General features: G+C 37.8%; 1 protein-coding gene across 1 annotated transcript in view; it reads left to right on the plus strand.

Annotated features, from left to right (window-relative positions):
* Positions 1-1952: 1952 nt before the first annotated feature.
* LOC126195330 (lipase member H-like) overlaps positions 1953-21765 on the plus strand; it is a 44271-nt gene continuing 24458 nt past the window's right edge. Inside the window, exons 1-2 of the mRNA XM_049933900.1 lie at positions 1953-2063; positions 11372-11495. Of these exons, the coding sequence (XP_049789857.1) occupies positions 1970-2063; positions 11372-11495 (218 nt within the window). The 5' untranslated portion in view covers positions 1953-1969. The remainder of the gene's footprint in view (positions 2064-11371; positions 11496-21765) is intronic.

The following is a 21765-nucleotide window of genomic DNA, read 5'->3' on the forward strand; positions in this document are numbered from 1 at the left end:
GTAACTCCACAGCCGACTCCCACAGCCACATAAGGGTTATATGGTATGGTAGCCCTCCATCCCTCAATCCAAGAAGAAGGTTTTGGTGTGGAACTGCAGAGGTTGGGTTCGAAGATGTCAAAAGAGAGAATCACACCAAGAATGTTCTAGAATGTTATAGAATCTTGCAGAAGGTTCGATAAGGTGAAGTTCTAGGACATTCAAGTATGTTCTCAACTATTCCATTAACCTGTTGTGATGGTGATACATTCCAGATCAGAAGGGTGATGGCAAGATGCTTGTGGCAGCAAACTTTTACAGATCAATTAGACTGAATCAAGGAACAGTGAAAGCGATAGAAACTGAAATAAAAGTAACTGAAAGTGAGTTACTTGTGGTCGTGAACAGTGCATTAAATGGAATTTTAGTGTCTTAAGTAATGTTACCATTTAATACCATGCCAAAATGCAAAAGAGGAAGAGCTATTGTCAGTTGTGAATACAGATTTAGAGAGAGAAGCATTTTTATCCTCATAATGGAAGAGAATAAATAGACTGATAGAAAACTCAACAGATGAACAATGAGATGAAATTAGAGAAGAGATATGAGTGAGATGCTCAGCAATCAGGCATTAGAGGAACAGCTGAAGAAACAAGAACATGAAACGAATTATTTGGAGTTACAATGAGTGAAGTTGGTGAAACACAACAACTACCGGTGCAAGAATAAAACATTGGTGTACAAGAAGTGCAGAGTGGAAGAAGCAGAGATTACAGTTTGTCAGGTGAAGCTCTCTGGTATGACACCAATAAAGATTATAACAAACGAAAACACATTGTCATTGGCTAAATAGATCAAATGAGTCACTTCTGTGGTGCTAAGAAATTCCTTAGAGAAACCTCAGGAAATGTTGTATGAGTGGAAAAAATTTGATTAGCACCATTGGAATTGCCTCCACCAGAATTATTTTGTTATGTGACTGGAGAAACTCTGGAATCAAACTATTGAATCAGCACTTGAATTGAATTGCACTTCTTGTACACCAGTGTTTTATTCTTGCACCTGTAGTTGTTGTCTTTCACCAACTTCACTCATTGTAACTCCAAATAATTCATTTCATATTCTTCTTTCTTCAGCTTTGAATCAGAATATATAAAAAAAGTTCAATGCTTGTTTTCGACTAACGTCATTTGATGCTACTTCCCTGAACAGTGACAAACATCGATTCAGTCCTGTGTTTTCTATTAAAGGATAAGTCTATCACAGAGTGGAATGATTGCTAACCATTGCCAAATTAATCTTATAATCTTTGCAAGTGTATTTTATTGGCAATGAAGAAATGGAAGTCAATCAGTTTTTTACAAATTTAAGTTGATTGAGATGGAAAACATAGAGGAACAGTAGAGGATTTTACATAAGTACAGTCAAGCAGTTCACATATTCAAGACAGCACTGGATCAAATGATATCCACATAAGAGCATAAAGTTATGATTTGAGCTGATGGAAGACCAGTTGGAGAATATTGGAATGAAGCTGATTCTGATGCCACTTATGAAGCTCGGATGAAACCATCCCAGTGTTTTCTTTTTTGTAGTCTTTTTGACAGCAAACCTCTACATTGTTTTATTGCTTTTCCTTTTTTATAACATATGTGGCCTATGGCTGTCTGAGTGTTTAGAAGGATATCACATAAAATGTGAAGTTAATCAATCAAGAACTTTTCAAGATTTTTTAAAATAACTTTTCCCCTTTATGTATTAGTATAGGTGTACAGGCATCCAAATATACTTATATAAAACCGAATTTCATTTCATTTTAGTATGACTAAGATAATGTACAAGCACTTTTTACATCTAGTATAGGCTCAGGAATGTGATTTCAAATGATATAAATTAATTTCATGTTACTACATGCTGATAAGACAGTTAATTATCCAAACGTGACTTATCAGTTGAACAAAGCACATTAAAACTCTCAAAGATAAGCAATATGTACTTAAGGCAGGAAGAGCAGATGAAATGCCAAGCAGTCATCATGTGTCACAAGCTGCTGTTGCTGTTTCTGTTAATAGGTCTTACCTGTGGTGAGTAAATTTAATGTCAAAATATCAGTTTCTGTGTGTCATCAACAACAGGCATATGACAGTGTGATCGTTTAAGGGTTCATTGTTATAAGAATGGACAATTAGAGTTTTGAAAGGAGTGTGTGTGTGTGTGTGTGTGTGTGTGTGTGTGTGTGTGTGTGTGTGTGTCAAAGAGAGAGAAGAGACATCAAAGCAAGAACGATTAGTACAGTGCAGGTTTAACTCTGGCAGAAGGTGGGAATGTGAGATTTTTACAACTACAAAAGATTTATATTGTAAGACTGAGTCATTGTTGACCTGATGATGAAAGCAACAGATGAAGTCCAAAGTACCACGACTCATATTCACTGATGAGGCTGTCCAGCAAGTAGTCTGTTGGTTATTTCCACAGCTTTGCATGTCTTCTGAGAAACTTGAAACCTTGCTGCAACACACTATTAAGACAAGATCGGTAAAGACAATACTCTATTATGTGTGGAACACTTCTCTGAGGTTGTTAGGCATTGATACATGGAATAAAGTGACATTGAAATTGAACGTAGACCAATGTCAAAATATTAAAGGGACCATCTTGAACTGATTGACCACAAGTGAAATGCTAACATTTTAGGTTTTGCTTTAAGGTATCAGATCTGTCATAATCACTAAATAAGAGATCGGGACTGTGAGGATGATGATCCAACATCTCCCATTGCAATGCATGCAGAATGTCTAGTGTTGCATTGGCACTGTGCGTTCTTGAAACAAACCGACACCTTGTGACAATTTGCCTGATCCCTACCTTTTATAATGCATTGAAGGCTCTGTAAAGTGTCACATTAGTGTATTATCTCTGATTATCAGTAACTCCAGGATACTGTAGGACAGGCTGAACATGACCTTCTAGCCCCAGCAGATGACAGGGCCGTTTTTGGTATGGGTGATATTGGATAGCTCCAATCCTGATCCATCCTTTTTGCTACTGGTTGGAAATGGGGGCACCCTGTTCCATCCATAGGTATTTTCCTGTGTGCAAATCTTTCTGCTCTTTGCCAGACTCAATGTACCTACAAAACACAAATTTCTAATACCCTAGTCCCTTATGCAACATCATGTGAATGAACCTCACACTAAATTTAAAAGAAAGAGGAGATCACCACATACAACTCAGTTGTACAGGGACCCAGCCTTACTGCCACATCCATGTACTATACTCAGAGGAAGGCTATGGTGATGGGATCTGAGAATGAGTATGGTTGTAAAATATACAATTATTTCTCACAAATTATTACACAGCCAACTGACAACTGATTTACATTTGTAAATGGCAATGCACTGGTGATTGCGTGGCCACAGTATATGCTGCTAGCACTAATATTTCACACTTGTCACACGTCACAGGGACCGAATACTGGTCCTAGAGGATGTACATTCCCCAGTGTTATGAGTGTACTGTCCTCATTGCAGGCCTGTAGGAAAACTGCTGACTTGTAAGAGAATGACTTTCTGCTTGACCCACAGGGTGCCATGTCTTTCATGAACACGAGAAAAGACACGAATGGCACCAAATTACCATCCTGTGCACCTTGGTGGGGAGCTCACACTAAGCTTGATTTACATGCTTTATGGCTTATGGAATCAAACTAAGGAATCCATTCCAATTGACCCACATGCTGCCACGTCTTTTGTAAACATGAGAAAACAACGCAAATGATGCTAAATTAATGTCCTGTGCACACTGGTGGGGAGCTCATGGTAAGGTGTGCAGTTATGCATAAGTTTAATGAACCCAACAGAGACCCACAATAGAAACTTTAGTCATCAATAGTATATCATCTGCAGCTTGCAGAATCAGACCAAGAAATTCACTGTCTTGATATGGTGGCTTAGTTCTCACTGTTTTATCTTTTCTGTGCCCATGTGCACTACACCACTGCCAAGATTTTGCATAACGATAAACGTGCACACTGCTGGATGCCGATCACGGCTTGCTTTAAGCTGGCTGTGAACTGCCATTCTGTCATTCGTATATTTTATTTATGCATAAGTTTAATGAACCCAACAGAGACGCACAATACAGGCTTTAGTTATCAATAATATATTCCCCTTCACTATTTAAAACAGTCTGCCAATGCTGGGGTAATTCTTTGATGCCACAACTGTAGAAATCACTCAGTTTTGCGATGAAGAACTTGTCGAGCCCTGTTGAGAGGGCATTTTCATCCAGAAAGGTAGTTCCTTGAACCTTGTTTGATAAAGACCCAAAAAGGTGAAAATCTGAGGGTGCGACTTAAGGTGAATGAGGTGGCTCTGGAATGACTTCCCAGTCCAATTCTTGTATATCATTTTTGTCAGTATATCAGAATGCAAGTGGGTGTTCTGTGGAGTAGCATCATTTCAGACAGTCTTCCTGCTCATTGTTCTAGGATTGCATCTGCAAGATTTCTCAGTTGTTGACAATTAATGTCAGCAGTTATGGTTACACCTCAGGGAAGCAATTCATAGTACACCACACAGTCACTGTTCCACCAGATGCACAACATTATCTTCCGTGGATGTGCACAGGTCTTTGTGCACAGAGCTGTTTCTTTGTTTGGGCTCAGCCAGTCCTTTCTTTTCCTTATATTAGCATAAATACATAATTTCTCATCACCAGTGAAGGTGGAGTTAGGAACTGTTAATGTTGTTCACAAGGCAATTAATGAGGAGCAAGCAGAGAAGCAAATGTGGCCATCCACTGATTCTTGTGATTTTGGCTTAGTGCACGCAGTACCTGTACACCTGAATTTAGAACCTTCTCCATTGCAAGCAGATGTTGAATGATGGTGGAATGATCACAATTCATCACATCTGCTAGTTTTTGAGTACATTGATGTGGATTGTTGTGGATTAATGCATTTAAAAGATCTTCATCAATCCATGAAGGGCTTCCTAAATGTGGAAAATCACTTGTCAAAACAATTTTCCTTAAAATCAGAAAATCATTTTCTTTCCATGCTCTGTCCAATGCCCATTATCCCCAGAGAAAATGCAAATGCTTCTAGCGTCCTCCCCTCTACTGAGCTCAAACAGAAGAATATTTCAGAAATGTTACGATTTCTCCACTTAACATACAATTTATAGCATCTACAGCTCCACTCACTGTCTCCAATGACAATACATAAACTCAAGTAGCATCAATGAACTACGAGTATGAAATGATAACCGATAAATAAACCCATAGCAAACAAAAACGCTACGAACTTATGCGTGAACTTAATATTTTTGCATTGCAGCTGCCATGAGTCACATCGATTGACAGTGCACATATAGTTCTTTTCTTTCATGTACTTGTCCACATCAGAATTTCTTGTCTCTTCATTCTGCCCTACTCTATTTGAGCTTTATGTGGAAACATTAAGGGCAGTCAGTGATGACTAATTGCAGTCACTAAAAGCTTCAGTAAGAACTTCTCTAAACTGACACAGAGGTAGGAAACACTGTATATGCAAGATAGCAACTCTATGGAGAACAACCCGAAAAAAGAAACCACAACCGAGGGACCAGGATTTTTGGTGGAATCAGCAGTGGTTTCACAGACGAAAGTAGTTACAAAGTGAGTCATCAAGTGGATGAACAGGTATGTGACTATCATAACACATATGATCACAGTGCATCAAGATTAAAGACATTAACGGAACCTACAACTTCAAATATAAAGGCAAATTGCTCTCAGAGGAATACAGACAGAGACAAACTACTTACTTTTCTACAAGTTAACATACTTTGTATTAGAAATAAAATTTTAGAATTAGAACATTTATGTAACACTGAGAATGTAGATGTTATATGTGTATCTGAGCACTGGTTAACTCAAGAACAAGTAAATATGTTCATTCCCCAATGGTATGTTGTGGGAGACATGATATGTAGAAAACAGAGAAAGAATGGTGGGGCGAGAATTTTTGTCGAAGAAGGAATAATGTTTTCCAGAATTGATGTATCTACATACTCCTCAGAGCTAGATGGGGAGTTTAGTTGTGTAAAACTAATGAATGAAAATATAGTGGTAATTAGTCTATATAGGTCGCCAGATGGTGATGTAAATTTGTTTATTGAAAAATGTGAATTAATAATTAAAAAAATATTGAAGAATAAAACGAGAATTGCTATATGTGGTGATTTCAACATAGAAATGGTAAACACACAGAGACCAGTTGCTAGGACATTTTTGAATATGCTAAGATCATTAGACCTCTATTGTACAAATAACTGTGCCACATGTAAGAATGCCTGTATAGACAATATTATTGTGAATTTCCATATGGAGGATTTTACAGTTAGACTTGCAGGAAGTGGACTTGCAGATCATGAGCCACTACTCCTTACACTCTGTAAGAGGCAGCCAGTTAAATCTGAAGAATCTAAAGTAGTAGTGGTACGAAGACAGAAGGAAGAGTACATAAATATGTTTGTTATATCTAAAAACAAAGATGATGTGACTTACCAAACGAAAGCGCTGGCAAGTCGATAGACACACAAACAAACACAAACATACACACAAAATTCAAGCTTTCACAACAAACTGTTGCCTCATCAGGAAAGAGGGAAGGAGAAGGAAGGACGAAAGGATGTGGGTTTTAAGGGAGAGGGTAAGGAGTCATTCCAATCCCGGGAGCGGAAAGACTTACCTTAGGGGGAAAAAAGGACGGGTATACACTCGCACACACACACACACATACACACACACACATATCCATCCAAATATGTCTGCTTGTGTCTGTATATGTGTGGATGGATATGTGTGTGTGTGTGCGAGTGTATACCCATCCTTTTTTCCCCCTAAGGTAAGTCTTTCCGCTCCCGGGATTGGAATGACTCCTTACCCTCTCCCTTAAAACCCACATCCTTTCGTCCTTCCTTCTCCTTCCCTCTTTCCTGATGAGGCAACAGTTTGTTGCGAAAGCTTGAATTTTGTGTGTATGTTTGTGTTTGTTTGTGTGTCTATCGACATGCCAGCGCTTTCGTTTGGTAAGTCACATCCTCTTTGTTTTTAGATATATTTTTCCCATGTGGAATGTTTCCCTCTATTAATAAATATGTTTGTTGATAGATTAGGAAGTGCAGATTGGGACTTTATATATAATTGTCAATCTGGAAAAAGGGAAGCTGAAATTAGCTTTGGTAACTTCTTTAAAAAGTACACAGATTTATGGTGTTCTTCCTCACCAGTAAAAAAAAATTAGATATCCAAATGAAATGAAAAAGAAAAGTCTGAACTGGTTCACACAAGAGCTAGTAGAGATTAGAGGAAACTTGCATATGCTGTACCAGATGCATAAACAAGCCTCTGACCAAGGGGCAGAACAGAGTGTGAACATTCATAGGTCATATATGAAATACAAAAAATACTATAAAAGCTAAACTTCTTCTGGCAAAAAAGCAAGCAGTGGAGAACTATATAGAAAGAGCTCCCAATAAATGCAAGGCAGCCTGGCAAATAATAAAACAAGAGAATACACCGAAACACACAGAAACAGCTCTGCTTGATCCTGAAGAATTAAATGAGTACTTTTTAAACTCAGTTAAAGAAATAAGTAACAGTATCAAAGCAACAAATTCATCTGCAATGAACCTTGTTGGAACACCACTGCCTGTTAACCTGGCATTTCAATGGTGGCCTGTCACACCTGCTGATGTTATAAAAGCTGTATCCAAATTTTCAGGTTCTAAAAGTATGGACTGTTATTGGTTATCAAATAACACAATTAAAAAGACAATACACTCAATCGCCAAACCATTAGCTCATATTTTTAATAAATGTGTAGAATTTGGAGTTTTTCCGGATGCACTCAAGGTATCAAAAGTTGTCCCAGTTTTTAAAAAAGGAGACAAACATCTCCCCCAAAGCTACAGACCAGTATCCATTGTTCCAATATTCTCAAAGGTATTTGGGGCACTGATACACACACAAATAAGCAACTTCTTTGAAAAACACAATATCCTATGTAACAATCAGTTTGGCTTTCGAAAGGGGAAGAACAAAACATGGGCCATCTTGGAAATCATTGACCAAACCTTAACAGCTTTTGAAAATAATAACATGGTATCACTTGTTGTATTATGAGACCTAAGCAAAGCTTTCGATTGCATTTCTGTTGACATACTACTGGGGAAACTAGAGTTTTATGGGGTGAGAGGGAGCACTTTATCTGTGATAAATTCTTATTTAAGTAACCGAAAACAATTCGTTTCAGTCAGAAATTTAAATTCTTCCATCATGGAAATCAGCACAGGTGTACACCAAGGGTCTGTCCTTGGACCCTTCTTCTTCATTGTCGCTATTAATGATTTACCTAAAAATATAGCTCCCCCTGTTGTGTGTTATGCTGACGATACAACACTACTTACCACACATCAGAACATTTCAGATCTGAATAACCTAACAAAAGAAACACTAGATAAGGCCCTGGACTGGTTTGCAGCCAATAAGCTCCTATGCAACCCTGACAAAACACAACAACTTTTAATGGGAACATCAAATGAAGTAGGCAATAAGTCGGTAAAACTCTTAGGTATTCACATTGACTCAAAACTATATTGGGAGGAACATGTCAATCATTTATGTGAAAAAATATCTCGGGTGGCATACCTTCTCTTGAAACTAAGGGAGGTAGTGAGCTTGGAGTACCTCAGAGTGACATACTTTGGGTTATTCCAGTCACATATTTCATATGGTCTGATTATATGGGGGCACTCCCCTCACATCAAAAACGTATTGAAATTACAAAAAAAAGTCATATGTATAATATGTAAAAGAGGTTATAGGGAGCACTGTCGTCCTCTTTTTTCCAGACTCAGAATACTTACAATTATAAATCTATACATCTATGTGTCTGTACTCTATATTAAAAATAATATTTCAGAATTTATTGCCAGAAGGGAAATACACGAACACAACACCAGGGCTAACGGTAATTTAGACATACCGCGCCACAGATTAGCGAGAACAGGAAATTCCCACAAAGTTAACCCACTCAAAATGTTCAATAAACTGCCAGTTCATGTTCAGTCTATGGATACAAATTCTTTTAAAATTAAGTGGTACAGCTGGCTGTCAGATCATCCATTCTATGACTTTAAAGAATTCTTTGAGATGCCTGAGGAGAATATAAGCATTTAAAAGTTGTCTGTAGTTAAACATATTATTTTTTACTGTGGTTAATCGTGTGTAATTGCAAAGTTTATACTATAAACAATAAAATACCAAATTATATTAGATTATAAGATAGCTTGTTGCGTTAACTTTTAAAAGCCATCCTTTGTAATTTGGTACACTGCCATGCTTCAAATGTATTCTATAATGTATTGACTGAAGTTTATTTTATTATTCTGTATGTACTAGTACATCTTGTATGACGAAGCCAATATCGTTGTAAAATGATCTACGGTGAATAAAATTCTTGATTCTTGAACAGACTGCCTCTGTATATATTTATTCCTTGTGGAGTTACTGTCAAGTGAAAATGCTAGTAATATAAGGCACCAGATTAGAAACAATGGCTCCAAAACCTCTCTTTAAGATTCTTTTTACTTGCATGCAGTGATGCTATAATTCATTAGTAGAAGCAAATTTCCCTTTCTGTTGTTTATGTAATAAAACTGAAACATCATGCTTGACTATAAACTTGCAACTTCCATAAGCAACAATTTTTACATGGATATCAAATGTGGCTAAGCTTAATAGAGTAGGTAGTGGGAGGCATGGCTTGCATTGTGACCATCATAAGTCTAACAAAACTTCAGATGTGGAGAACTATGGATCATAATTATCCATATGCTTAAAAAACAAGGAAGTAGTATAGTCTAAATAGTTTATATTTAGTGGCCGTGTTTCTTTATTATAGTGGTAGCAGACTCCAACTCATACTCAGAAATGGCAATTATTTGGTACTCATCCCTGGACTATAAAATTATTCTGTGCTTTATTTTTTGTTACCTGCACTGACTGCAAGTAAAATAAAATATTATCCTGAAACAAACAACATTGTGAAATCGATAGATTTTTACTCATCAAATAGAGGCAGCACTGAGCAGCAGATAGACACAATGAAAGTAGACTACTGATATAATTAAGCTATCAGTCAAAGTCCTTCAGATATAAATCCAATAACATGCAGGTATTCAGCTTGGTAAGAAGGTCAAGGGTCCATTCATTCTGGAAAGCTGACAAAGTTAGATAAGGGGGAATATTCTGAAAAAAAAAGAGCTGTAAATTCTTCCATCCCAGTGTGCTTCAGTTGCATGATCATCTAGATCCATACTCTGCAAACCACTGCGAAGCACATGCAGAGTGTACTTCCCACTTATTAGCTTTCCTTCCTGAGGTATTTGCATTCAGAGTGTAGGAAGAATGACTGTTTAAATGTGTCTGTGCCCACTGTCATTAGTCTAATCTTGTGTTCATGAGGCCTACAAGAGTGATCTGTGTGGGCTGCAGTATGTTCTTGAAACTTTGTAAGAAGTATTCATTAGATGGCTGATGTCTATCTCCAGTATCTGTAAATTCAGGTTTTCCTATATTTCTGTGACAATTTCTCATGAGTGAAACAAATGTGTGACCATTAGTGCTGCCATTCTGTGCATAAATTCAATTTTCCATGATAGTCCTATTTGGTATGGGTCCCACAAACTTGAGCAATATTCTGAGATGGAATGCATGAGTGCTTTGAAGTAATATTCTGTGTTGACTCACTGTATCATCACATTATTCCACCAATAAAAAAAGTCTGCCACTTGCTTTACTTTGGATTGAACCACTATGATAATTCCATTTCATGTCCCCACAAATTGATAATCCAGGTGTTTGTGTGAGTTATCTGATTAAAATTGTGATTAATTGATATTGTAGCCGAAAGATACAATGTGTTTGAATTTTGTGAAGTGCACATTTCACATTTCTGGGTATTTAAAGTAAATTTTTATACTACTTTGAAAACTTATCATGTTCTGACTTCATAAATTTTCAAATGTGATAAAGAATTAACATCCTTGCCAATTGATACCCAAAAACAGACAGGAAACAAATTTTTGACCACACTGCAGCAAGCTCAGTTTCTTTAAGAGTTTTACTTTAATGTATTAATTATGATTTATGATAGTGATTGAAGCAGAAGAAATTAATTTTAAAAAAAGTTAATTCATTTCTTCTGCTTCGATCATTATTGTAGATAAAGAAGAAAAATTTTAATTCATTTCTTCTGCTTTAAACATTATTGTAGATAAAGAAGAAACTTGAATGTCTCAGGGAAAAATGTAATTATAAGATCTATAATTATGATTTGTTTCAGCACGCGAAGAGAGATGGGAATTAATTCCTGGAGGTGATGGAAAATTGCATTTGGTTGACCTGAATCGTGACACTGAACTTCTTGCTGTAAGTGACAGTGATGTGTCTTTCCGCCTTTACACACAGTAAGTAGGCATACATCTACAAACAAATGACTGTAAATATTGCACTTGGTGCCATTACTTATAGGAATAGTTACATGTTTTTGTTTCATCACAGGAAATTGTAGAATGGTCATTTTGATATCCTGAAAAGCTATATTCATTATATAAATAAAAGTGAAGATAGATGACCATTCATCTGTTACTGGCTGTAGCATGAAAAAAACATAACTGGAGAATTTTATTAGATTTTAAGGTGCTACATTTTTTTCTGTTTTAAGTATTCACACTCAAACACATGTCCACATACATCCAAATACCATGGTCATAAGTGTGTGCTTGTCATCATTTTTATTTGTAGTTTTCATATAATAAAAATGAATTTACATTATCTTAATACATTTCCAGAAAAAAATTTAGTACACCCCGTTAGAGGTTTCCAATTCATTCAAGATTTATTGTTGCAACAGTGCATATGGAATATGTGAAATGATTACTTTTATAGATCAGTAGTACAAATGGTTCTGAGTGTGTGGTGTAGCCTCTACAGGCAGCAATGCAGGAACTGACACTGGCATCCAGTCTATCAGACAGATGATGAATACTGTCCTGGGACACATTATGCCATGCCTGCTCAACCTGTTCACATAGTTCTGTTAGAGTTGTTGGTTGACAAGTCACATGAGTCACTTCTCATCCCATCATATCCCACACATGCTCGACTGGAGAAGTTCAGAGATCGTGCTGGTCAGGGCAGTTGCTGCACATTTTGGAGAGCATGTGGAGTTTCCCCAGTGGTGTGTGGGTAAACATTATTCTATTGGAACAAGAACGGCAAAATAATGAGTTATAACAACATTCTGCATTTACGGGAGTACTGCTAGACACACCTTCAGAAACATCAAACGTGACCAAGAGTTATTGCTTATCTCACCTCAGACCATAAAGTCTGGGGTGGAGGCAGTGTGTTTTGGGTGAATGCACTCCATGACACATCCTTCACCAGATCTACATTGTACAAGGAAATGACCATAACTTGCATGCAGGCAGAATCTGTTTCCATCACTGAAGACCCTGGCATGCCATTCCATCTTCCAAGTGATCCTCTGATGGTATCGCCCAAGCCGTTCATTTTGATGCTGTGGCGAGAGTATAATACGGGCTAGAGGTGTGCATGTCCGTAATCCCACTGCTAATATCCAGTTTGTGACAATTGTGCTATGGTGTTACTATCTGCCAATGCTGCCCTTGCAATATGACAATCCTGGCAGGCATCTGTGCTGTGTGGATTTCCAAAACCTCACCTACGGTGTGTAAATGTTCACATAACCACTTATACCAGGATCGTTACACAACTGATGCAGTACATTTAAGTTGTGTGGCAATTCTCCAAAACAACCATCCTGTCACTTGCAAGGCCACAATTTGACTTCCTTCAAACTCTCTCAGTTGTCTGTAAGAAGCACGATTGCATCTCCTTGGTATGATTCATGCTTGCTTCACATGTTTGCCCCACACTGAGCCTTCTGCCTGTGAGCATTCCCTATTAAAGTGTAGACACAGATGGAGATCTGATAACTATGACACTGCATAGCAGCCTGGATAGGCTGCATCCACTTCACATGACCAAACCACTTTAATCTCAATGCAGTAAGCCTTTCCTCCATGTCATTTCAATGTGCAGGTCTTCTTATGTGGTCCCTTCTGGTATTATCTCTCCTTGTCTTTTGTCAAGCAGATCTAAGGAATAATGTTTCACAAGCTATCAGTTGATTTATGTGTCTTTTGGTTATGATAGAACTCTCCAAACTATAGGACTTGATGAGTGTTCTCCTTGTTGAAGTTGCATGTGATGTTGTTGTATTCTTCGGTCTGAAGAATGGTTTGACACAGTTCTTCACTGTAGTCTGTCTTTTGTAAACTTCTTCATCTCTGCATAAATACTGTAACTTATGGTCATTTGAATATGTTTACTACAACACCACATTCTAAGGCTTCTATTCTCTTCATGGTATTTCACAATATAATTTAGATCTGACACTACAAACCAGTGGTCACTGTCCAGACATTCATGTGGGGTGACTTTTGTGTCTCTTACTTCTTCTCCCAAAAGTTTATCCATTAATATATAGTCAATAGTTGTACTATTTGATACTAAATATATCTGTTGATCTCTGACCTGCTTTAAGAGTGCATATTTCTTACTGAAATGTTATTGTTCTTGCAAAAATGTAGGACATGTTCTCCATTTATATTCCTTGTTCCATAGCCAAGTCCATCACCTCCTCATAACCAGATCTGCTGTTCCAACTTACACATTCATATCTGTATTAACATAGTGTTTTCTTGTTGTACCTGCTGTTTTAGTTCTTTTTAAATAAAATTCTAGTTTCTGTTCGACTAACTGCACTTTCTTTGAGGAGGATACACTTGAAATATTGTGAAACTAGTGTTCACCATGCTTGTTCTCATTTTGATTATTCTACCAGTAATAAAAGTATCTTTAGAGACAAAAGACTTATTCCTGAGAAATACCAACCCACTCCATTTTGTGCCTCCTTTAGTGGGCCATACCAGTAAAGACTGTAATCACCTCTCAACGATTTTGAACTAGTGCCTTTTCATTTTGTTTCACTGAGCCCAAATATATTCTTCTTCCTTTTCTTCATTTTATTCAATATTTCCTCTGTCTTTCCTCTCATGCTTATCACATTAAGAGATTCCATTCTCCATTTGTAACTGTTTTTACATCCAGACTGAGTGTTGTGTCTTCTATTAATATTTCTTATTACACTCCTTGAATTTGCATTACCTTCCACACGGTGACAACTCATTCCCAGCCCACAAGAAGTTGAGTTCTTTTCTCATTTACATTTCCGTGGATGGTTAAAAGTGATAGAAATAGCCACTCCTCAGATGGTTTGCTAAGCCTAAGAAATCTGAGGATTTTCTGTTAGCATTAACTACTTTAGTATTTGAAGATCCCTCTTTGCCATGAAACTGTAGTTCCTTCCTGCATTAACTCCCAAAATCAACTCTAGCGAATTGTAGGGTACCACACCAACAGTTTTTTTGCAACTTGAGGTCATAAATTTGATCAACATTATTTTGTTTGTATGCTTGGCTCTGCTCTGTTATTTATTTCTACATAAAAAGTAGCTGGAATATCTTAACTGTTCAGATAAGTCTCTTGTTTTCTATCTGTGACAGTAAACTCAAATTTAACTGGTAGTATCATTCACTCAAAAATTTAAAACTTTATTATATAAATATGAGAAAATTAAGGATCACATAGTTTGTCCGAAGAGGTGCTATGTATGTCAGTAGACCAACATAATTTGGCACTCATAGATTTCCAAAAATGCTCATTGAGGGGTATAGGGTTAGTTCAGGCTCCTGTAAGAGTTCGAAAGAGAAAGAGGAAGGTACTGTTTACACAGAAGCGGATTCAAGTCTCTCTATGAATCTTGACATACCCTATATCTTGCAGTTTTATAAATTCAATTTTATCATCACAGTAAACATGCCAGTAAGAAGACATTGTTGTTGTTGTTGTTTTTGTTGTTGTTGTGGTCTTCAGACCTGAGACTGGTTTGATGCAGCTCTCCATGTTACTCTATCCTGTGCAAGCTTCTTCATCTCCCAGTACCTACTGCAACCTACATTCTTCTGAATCTGCTTAGTATATTCATCTCTTGGTCTCCCTCTGCGATTTTCACCCTCCACACTGCCCTCCAATACTAAATTGGTGATCCCATGATGCCTCAGACATGTCCTACCAACCAAACCCTTCTTCTACTCAAGTTGTGCCACAAACTCCTCTTCTCCCCAATTTTATTCAATAGCTCCTCATTAGTTATGTGATCTACCCATCTAATCTTCAGCATTCTTCTGCAGCACCACATTTTGAAAGGTTCTATTCTCTTCTTGTGCAAACTATTTATTGTCCATGTTTCACTTCTATACATGGATACTCTCCATACAAATACTTTCAGAAATGACTTCCTGACACTTAAATCTATACTCGATGTTAGCAAATGTCTCTTCTTCAGAAACGCATTCCTTGCCATTGCCAGTCTACATTTTATATCCTCTCTACTTTGACCACCATCAGTTATTTTACTCCCCAAATAGCAAAACTCCTTTACTACTTTAAGAGCCTCATTTCCTAATCTAATTCCCTCAGCATCACTTGATTTAATTTGGCTACATTCCATTATCCTCGTTTTGCTTTTGTTAATGTTCATCTTATATCCTCCTTTCAAGACACTGTCCATTACATTAACTGCTCTTTCAAGTCCTTTGCTGTCTCTGACAGAATTCCAATGTAATCGGCAAACCTCAAAGTTTTTATTTCTTCTCCATGGATTTTAATATCTACTCTGAATTTTTCTTTTGTTTCCTTTACTGTTTGCTCAATATGCAGATTGAATAACATCAGGGACCGGCTACAAACATATGTCACTCCCTTCCCAACCACCCCTTCCCTTTCATGCCCCTCGACTCTTATAACTGCCATCTGGTTTCTGTACAAATTGTAAATAGCCTTTCGCTCCATGTATTTTACCCCTGCCACCTTCAGAATTTGAAAAAGAGTATTCCAGTCAACATTGTCAAAAGCTTTCTCTAAGTCTACAAATGCTTGCCTTTCCTTAATCTATTTTCTAAGATAAGTCATAGGGTCAATATTGCCTCACGTGTTCCAATATTTCTACGGAATCCAAACTGATCTTCCCTGAGGTTGGCTTCTACCAGTTTTTCCATTCATCTGTAAAGAATTCCCATTGGTATTTTGCAGCTGTGACTTATTAAACCGATAGTTCTGTAATTTTCACATCTGTCAACACCTGCTTTCTTTGGGATTGGTATTATTATATTCTTCTTGAAGTCTTAGGGTATTTCGCCTGTCTCATACAACTTGCTCACCAGATGGTAGAGTTTTGTCAGGATTGGCTCTCCCAAGGCTGTCAGTAATTCAAATGGAATATTGTCTACTCCCTGGGCCTTCTTTCGACTTAGGTCTTTCAGTTCTCTGTCAAACTCTTCACGCAGTATCATATCTCCCATTTCATCTTCATCTACATCCTCTTCCATTTCCATAATATTGTCCTCAAGCACATCACGCTTGTATAGACCCTCTGTATACTCCTTCCACCTTTCTGCTTTTCCTTCTTTGTTTAGAACTGAGTTTCCATTTGAGCTCTTGATATTCATACAAGTGGTTCTCTTTTCTCCAATGGTCTCTTTAATTTTCCTGTAGACAGTATCAATCTTACCCCTAGCGAGATAAACCTCTACATCCTTACATTTGTCCTCTAGCCATCCCTGCTTAGCCATTTTGCACCTCCTGTTGGTATCATTTTTGAGACGTTTGTATTCCTTTTTGCCTGCTTCATTTACTGCATTTTTGTATTTTCTCCTTTCATCAATTAAATTCAGTATCTCTTCTGTTACCCATGGATTTCTACTAACCCTTGTCTTTTTACCTACTTAATCCTCTGCTGCCTTCGCTATTTCATCCATCAAAGCTACCCATTCTTCTTCTGCTGTATTTCTTTCCCCAATTCCTGTCAATTGTTCCCTCATACTCTTCCTGAAACTCTGTACAACCTCTTGTTTAGTCAGTTTATACAGGTCCCATCTCCTTAAATTCCCACCTTTTTGCAGCTTCTTCAGTTTTAATCTACAGTTCATAACCAATAGATTGTGGTCAGAGTCCACATCTGCCCCTGGAAATGTCTTACAATTTAAAACCTGGTTCCTAAATCTCTGTCTTACCATTATATAATCTATCTGATACCTTCTAGTATCTCCAGGCTTCTTCCATGAATACAACCTTCTTTCATGATTCTTGAACCAAGTGTTAGCTATGATTAAGTTATGCTCTGTGCAAAATTCTATCAGGCGACTTCCTCTTTCATTTCTTACTCCCAATCCATATTCACCTACTACGTTTCCTTCTCTCCCTTTCTTTACTATCGAATTCCAGTCACCCACGACTATTAAATTTTTATCTCCCTTCACTATCTGAATAATTTCTTTTATCTCATCATACATTCCATCAATTTCATTGTCATCTGCAGAACTTGTTGGCATATAAACTTGTACTATTGTAGTAGGCGTGGGCTTGGTGTCTATCTTGGCCACAATAATGCATTCACTTTACTGTTTGTAGTAGCTTACCTGTACTCCTATTTTTTTATTCATTATTAAACCCACTCCTGCATTACCCCTATTTGATTTTGTATTTATAACCCTGTATTCACCTGACCAAAAGTCTTGTTCCTCCTGCGACTAAATTTCACTAATTCTAACTACATCTAACTTTAACTTATCCATTTCCCTTTTTAAAATTTCTATCCTACCTGCCCGATTAAGAGCTCTGACATTCCATGCTCTGATCCGTAGAATGCCAGTTTTCTTTCTCCTGATAACGACATCCTCCTGAGTAGTCCCTGGCTGGAGATCCAAGTGGGGGACTATTTTACCTCTGGAATATTTTACCCAAGAAGACACCATCATCATTTAACCATACAGTAAAGCTGCGTGCCCTCAGGAAAAATTATGGCTGTAGCTTCCCCTTGCTTTCAGCCGTTCGCAGTACCAGCACAGCAAGGCTGTTTTGGTTAGTGTTACAAGTCCAGATCTGTCAATCATCCAGACTGTTGCTCCTGCAACTACTGAAAAGGCTGCTGCCCCTCTTCATGGACCACACGTTTGTCTGGCCTCCCAACAGATACCCCTCCGTTGTGGTTGCACCTATGGTACAGCTATCTGTATCGCTGAGGCAAGCAAGCCTCCCCACCAATGGCAAGGTCCATTGTTCATGGTGAGGAGGAAGACATAGCCCAAAAATTATAAAGTAATTAAAAGCTTGATTAATAAGAGATGCTGGAGACTCAGAGTATTAGGGAATTTTAGCACAATTTATTACAATATATTATTGATGAAGATAATATGGAATCATTTATTGCCCAAATTTGGACTGTTCAGATTTATCAACTTCTGATCAATGATGGAGGCTCTAGCCATACAACCATTAACAGTCTACTTAACAGCTTACAGAATGTTGTTAGTTCCTGGCCAGATAGGTAATGGTATAAAAATACATCCACATAAATTAGTTTCAAGTAATGGAATTAAACTGTTTATAAAATTCATGTAAATTATGAAATAGTCTGTCAGTAGAAACAAAAACAACTAATATCTATGGAAAAAGACAAATTATCTAGTCCGCCTTTGTCACCTAAAATACTGCATGCTGTTTCAAAAGGTAGCATTCATTTACATTGTCATTACCAGCTGTGCTGAGTTCTGCCTCCTGGGGGTGGGTACTGCCTAGCCATCTGCCTCTTTGTAAAATTTTCACAGAATACTCTTGCAAATTCTATGCTATTATAATGCAGGTAAAATACTTATGTGGTTGACAGTCAGAAGCAGAGTAAGTGACACTACTGTGAGCAACAGCACTCTGTTCTCAAGATTTCAGGCATTTGTACTGAATGGACAACACAATGAGCAGATGGAATTCAGTTATGATTGTATGAATATTTCTCATGATTGATCAGGGTGCTCAAGTGCCATTTATAAAGTTATTGTGCTATTGCCTGTCTTTTCTATAAGCAACAGAGGGTCCCTTTAAAAACCCTGGACACAGGAATAAACCTGTTCACCAAATGAGGAGATATTAAGTAATATATGCCTCATACTTGGTTCCATACTCTTTGTAGATTACTAGCTGAGAAAATCTATCTTGTCTGCGTATTTATTTATTCCAATCTTCTATTAGTATTTCCAACTCCATCCTCTCTCCTCCTTCCTCCTCTCTCTGTCATCTCCTCCTCCTTCCTCTCATCTGCAGCTCATGGTCTAGTGGCTAGCATTGCTGCCTCTGGATCATGGTGTCCCAGATTCAATTCCCAGCTGTGTTGGGGATTTTCTCTGCCCAGGGACTGGAGGTTTGTGTTGTCCTCATCATTTCATCATCATCATTATCATTTGTGCCATTGGCAAGATTGGACTGTGTAAAATCTGGACTGTGTAAAAACTGGGACTTTGTACGGGCACTGATGACCGCTCAGTTGAGTGCCCCACAAACCAAACGTCATCATCATCATCATCATCATCATCATCATCATCCTTCCTCTCTTTATCCACCTTCTCCCCCCTCTCTCACTCTCTCTCTCCATGTCCCCTGTCTCTGCCCATCTCTTCCTCCCACTCTCTCTGCCCTTAGCCTCCTCCCCTCTATCTGTACTCCTCCTCCTAACCTCATTCTGTCCATCTTCTGCCTCCCCTCTCAAGTAAGTAAAATGTGTACCAAGTTTTGCTGAAATTGACCCAGAAGATTGAGAGGAATTGTTGAACATATGTGTTCGTGACATTTGGGGGAAGTCAAATGAAAACTGAACACTGACCAAAACGGAACTATGGAACAATTCCATTCAAAAGTAATCACCACATGCTTTAAGTCATTTATCCCACTGGGAGATGAGATGATCAATCTGTTGATGGTGGATCCACAACTGCACCCTCTCTTGCACTTTCTCATCTGACTGAAACAAACGTCCATGCATGTCTTTCTTTCTTGAGCTCGCCACAGATGTGAAGATCCAGGGCATGTTGAGGTGTTTCCCAACCAAATTGCCTTGGTCTGATTTGCAGTGTGTAAGCAGGGGTTATCATGCTACAAGATGATTTCATCTGACAGCATTCGGACAGCCCAAGGGCAAATGACAAAGCTAACAGTGGAAACATCCCACATCTTCCACACAAAAGAAATCCAAAGCTATTCACAAAAGTTCCAGAATGATCATGATGACCTTCTTCAACTCCAACAGCCCTGTGCTCATCAAGTTCCTTGAATATGGACCACAATTAATGCGAAGCACTATGGGGACACTCTACAGAAACTGTGATGTGTCATAAAGTCGAAACGCCCAGGAATCTTGCCAGATGAAATCATCCTGTTGCGTGATAACACTTGCCCCCAGACCACTAATCAGACAAAGACTACGCTTCAGCAGTTTGGTTGGGAAACACTGCAACATTCTCTGTACAGCCCGAATCTTTCACCATGTGGTTTTCACATCTTTGGTGGATGTCAGTTTCAGTCAGATGAAGAAGTACAAGAATGGGTACTGCTGTGGATCCACCAGTGGCGGAATTGATCATCTCATCTCCCATTTGCATAATTTTTTTGATGCATGTGGTGATTACTTTTGAATAGAACTGTCCTATGTTTCTGTTGTGGCAGGTTTTCAATTTACATTTGACTACCCCTTATATATTACACACTGATATGTCTGATTCTCTGCAGAAGCACTCAAAGTCAACTGAATACAGGAAATAAACACCAGAAAGTCAGTTTCAAAAATTTTTTCTCTGCCACTCCCCATCGACAGTCCCGCTTCTTGTGGTAGAGGGGAATCTTACTCTCACAGTATTTTTATACAAGTAACAATTCATTTACCCAATGGCAGTATTTAGGGTGTGTGATACCCATGTGCAGTAATTTATTTTACAACCCCCTTCCTAAAGTTCAGCACTGCTATTCATTTACGAACTACCTTACAGTAACACTCTGCAATCATTAACATGAATTTTAAATTTAATAAAGTATTTAAATAACATATCATACAAAGCACATGTGCAAGTTCAGTACTCAAATACAATAAAATAAATACTGTAGTTCAATAGCCCCTTTTACTGAAAAATTGCCACAGAAACATAAAATTTGTACACAATATATGGTAAAAAACAAAGAAAATCACTACCTATTACGACAATTAGCTCACTTAAATGTGAAATTTAATCAGTCCAACATAATTGTTACAATCCTATTCAACTGACCTGTTCCAAAATACAGTGAACTTAAATAAATGAATTACATGCTTTAATTTTAAGCTGAGAACCATGTGGAATGATGTTGTGTTGTGCATGACACCATCATAACCACAAATGGATGAAGAATTCTTGAGGGTATTTTTGTTCTGTTGTTGAAACTACAAAAATGTGAAATTTTTTCACCAGGCACATTTTGCTTTATTGAGGTAAAGCATCATCAGTGGTCTGTAATTAAGTTAATTACATTTTGATTTGCTTTTAGATCAAATGAAGAATTGTACAGTGTGCTACATGCGAGATCTTGTAGGATACACAGGTATGTGGGGAGCTATGTCTTACTGTAGCCTACAAGATTAATGCGCTTGTACATGAAAGGTGTTATACAGGTGGACTCATAGTAAAACACGAGTTTAATGACAGGTAGAAATGTTTGTGAACATTTTGCCAG

This window comes from Schistocerca nitens, chromosome 7 (assembly GCF_023898315.1).
Source record: "Schistocerca nitens isolate TAMUIC-IGC-003100 chromosome 7, iqSchNite1.1, whole genome shotgun sequence".
In the NCBI taxonomy this organism is placed as follows: domain Eukaryota; kingdom Metazoa; phylum Arthropoda; class Insecta; order Orthoptera; family Acrididae; genus Schistocerca; species Schistocerca nitens.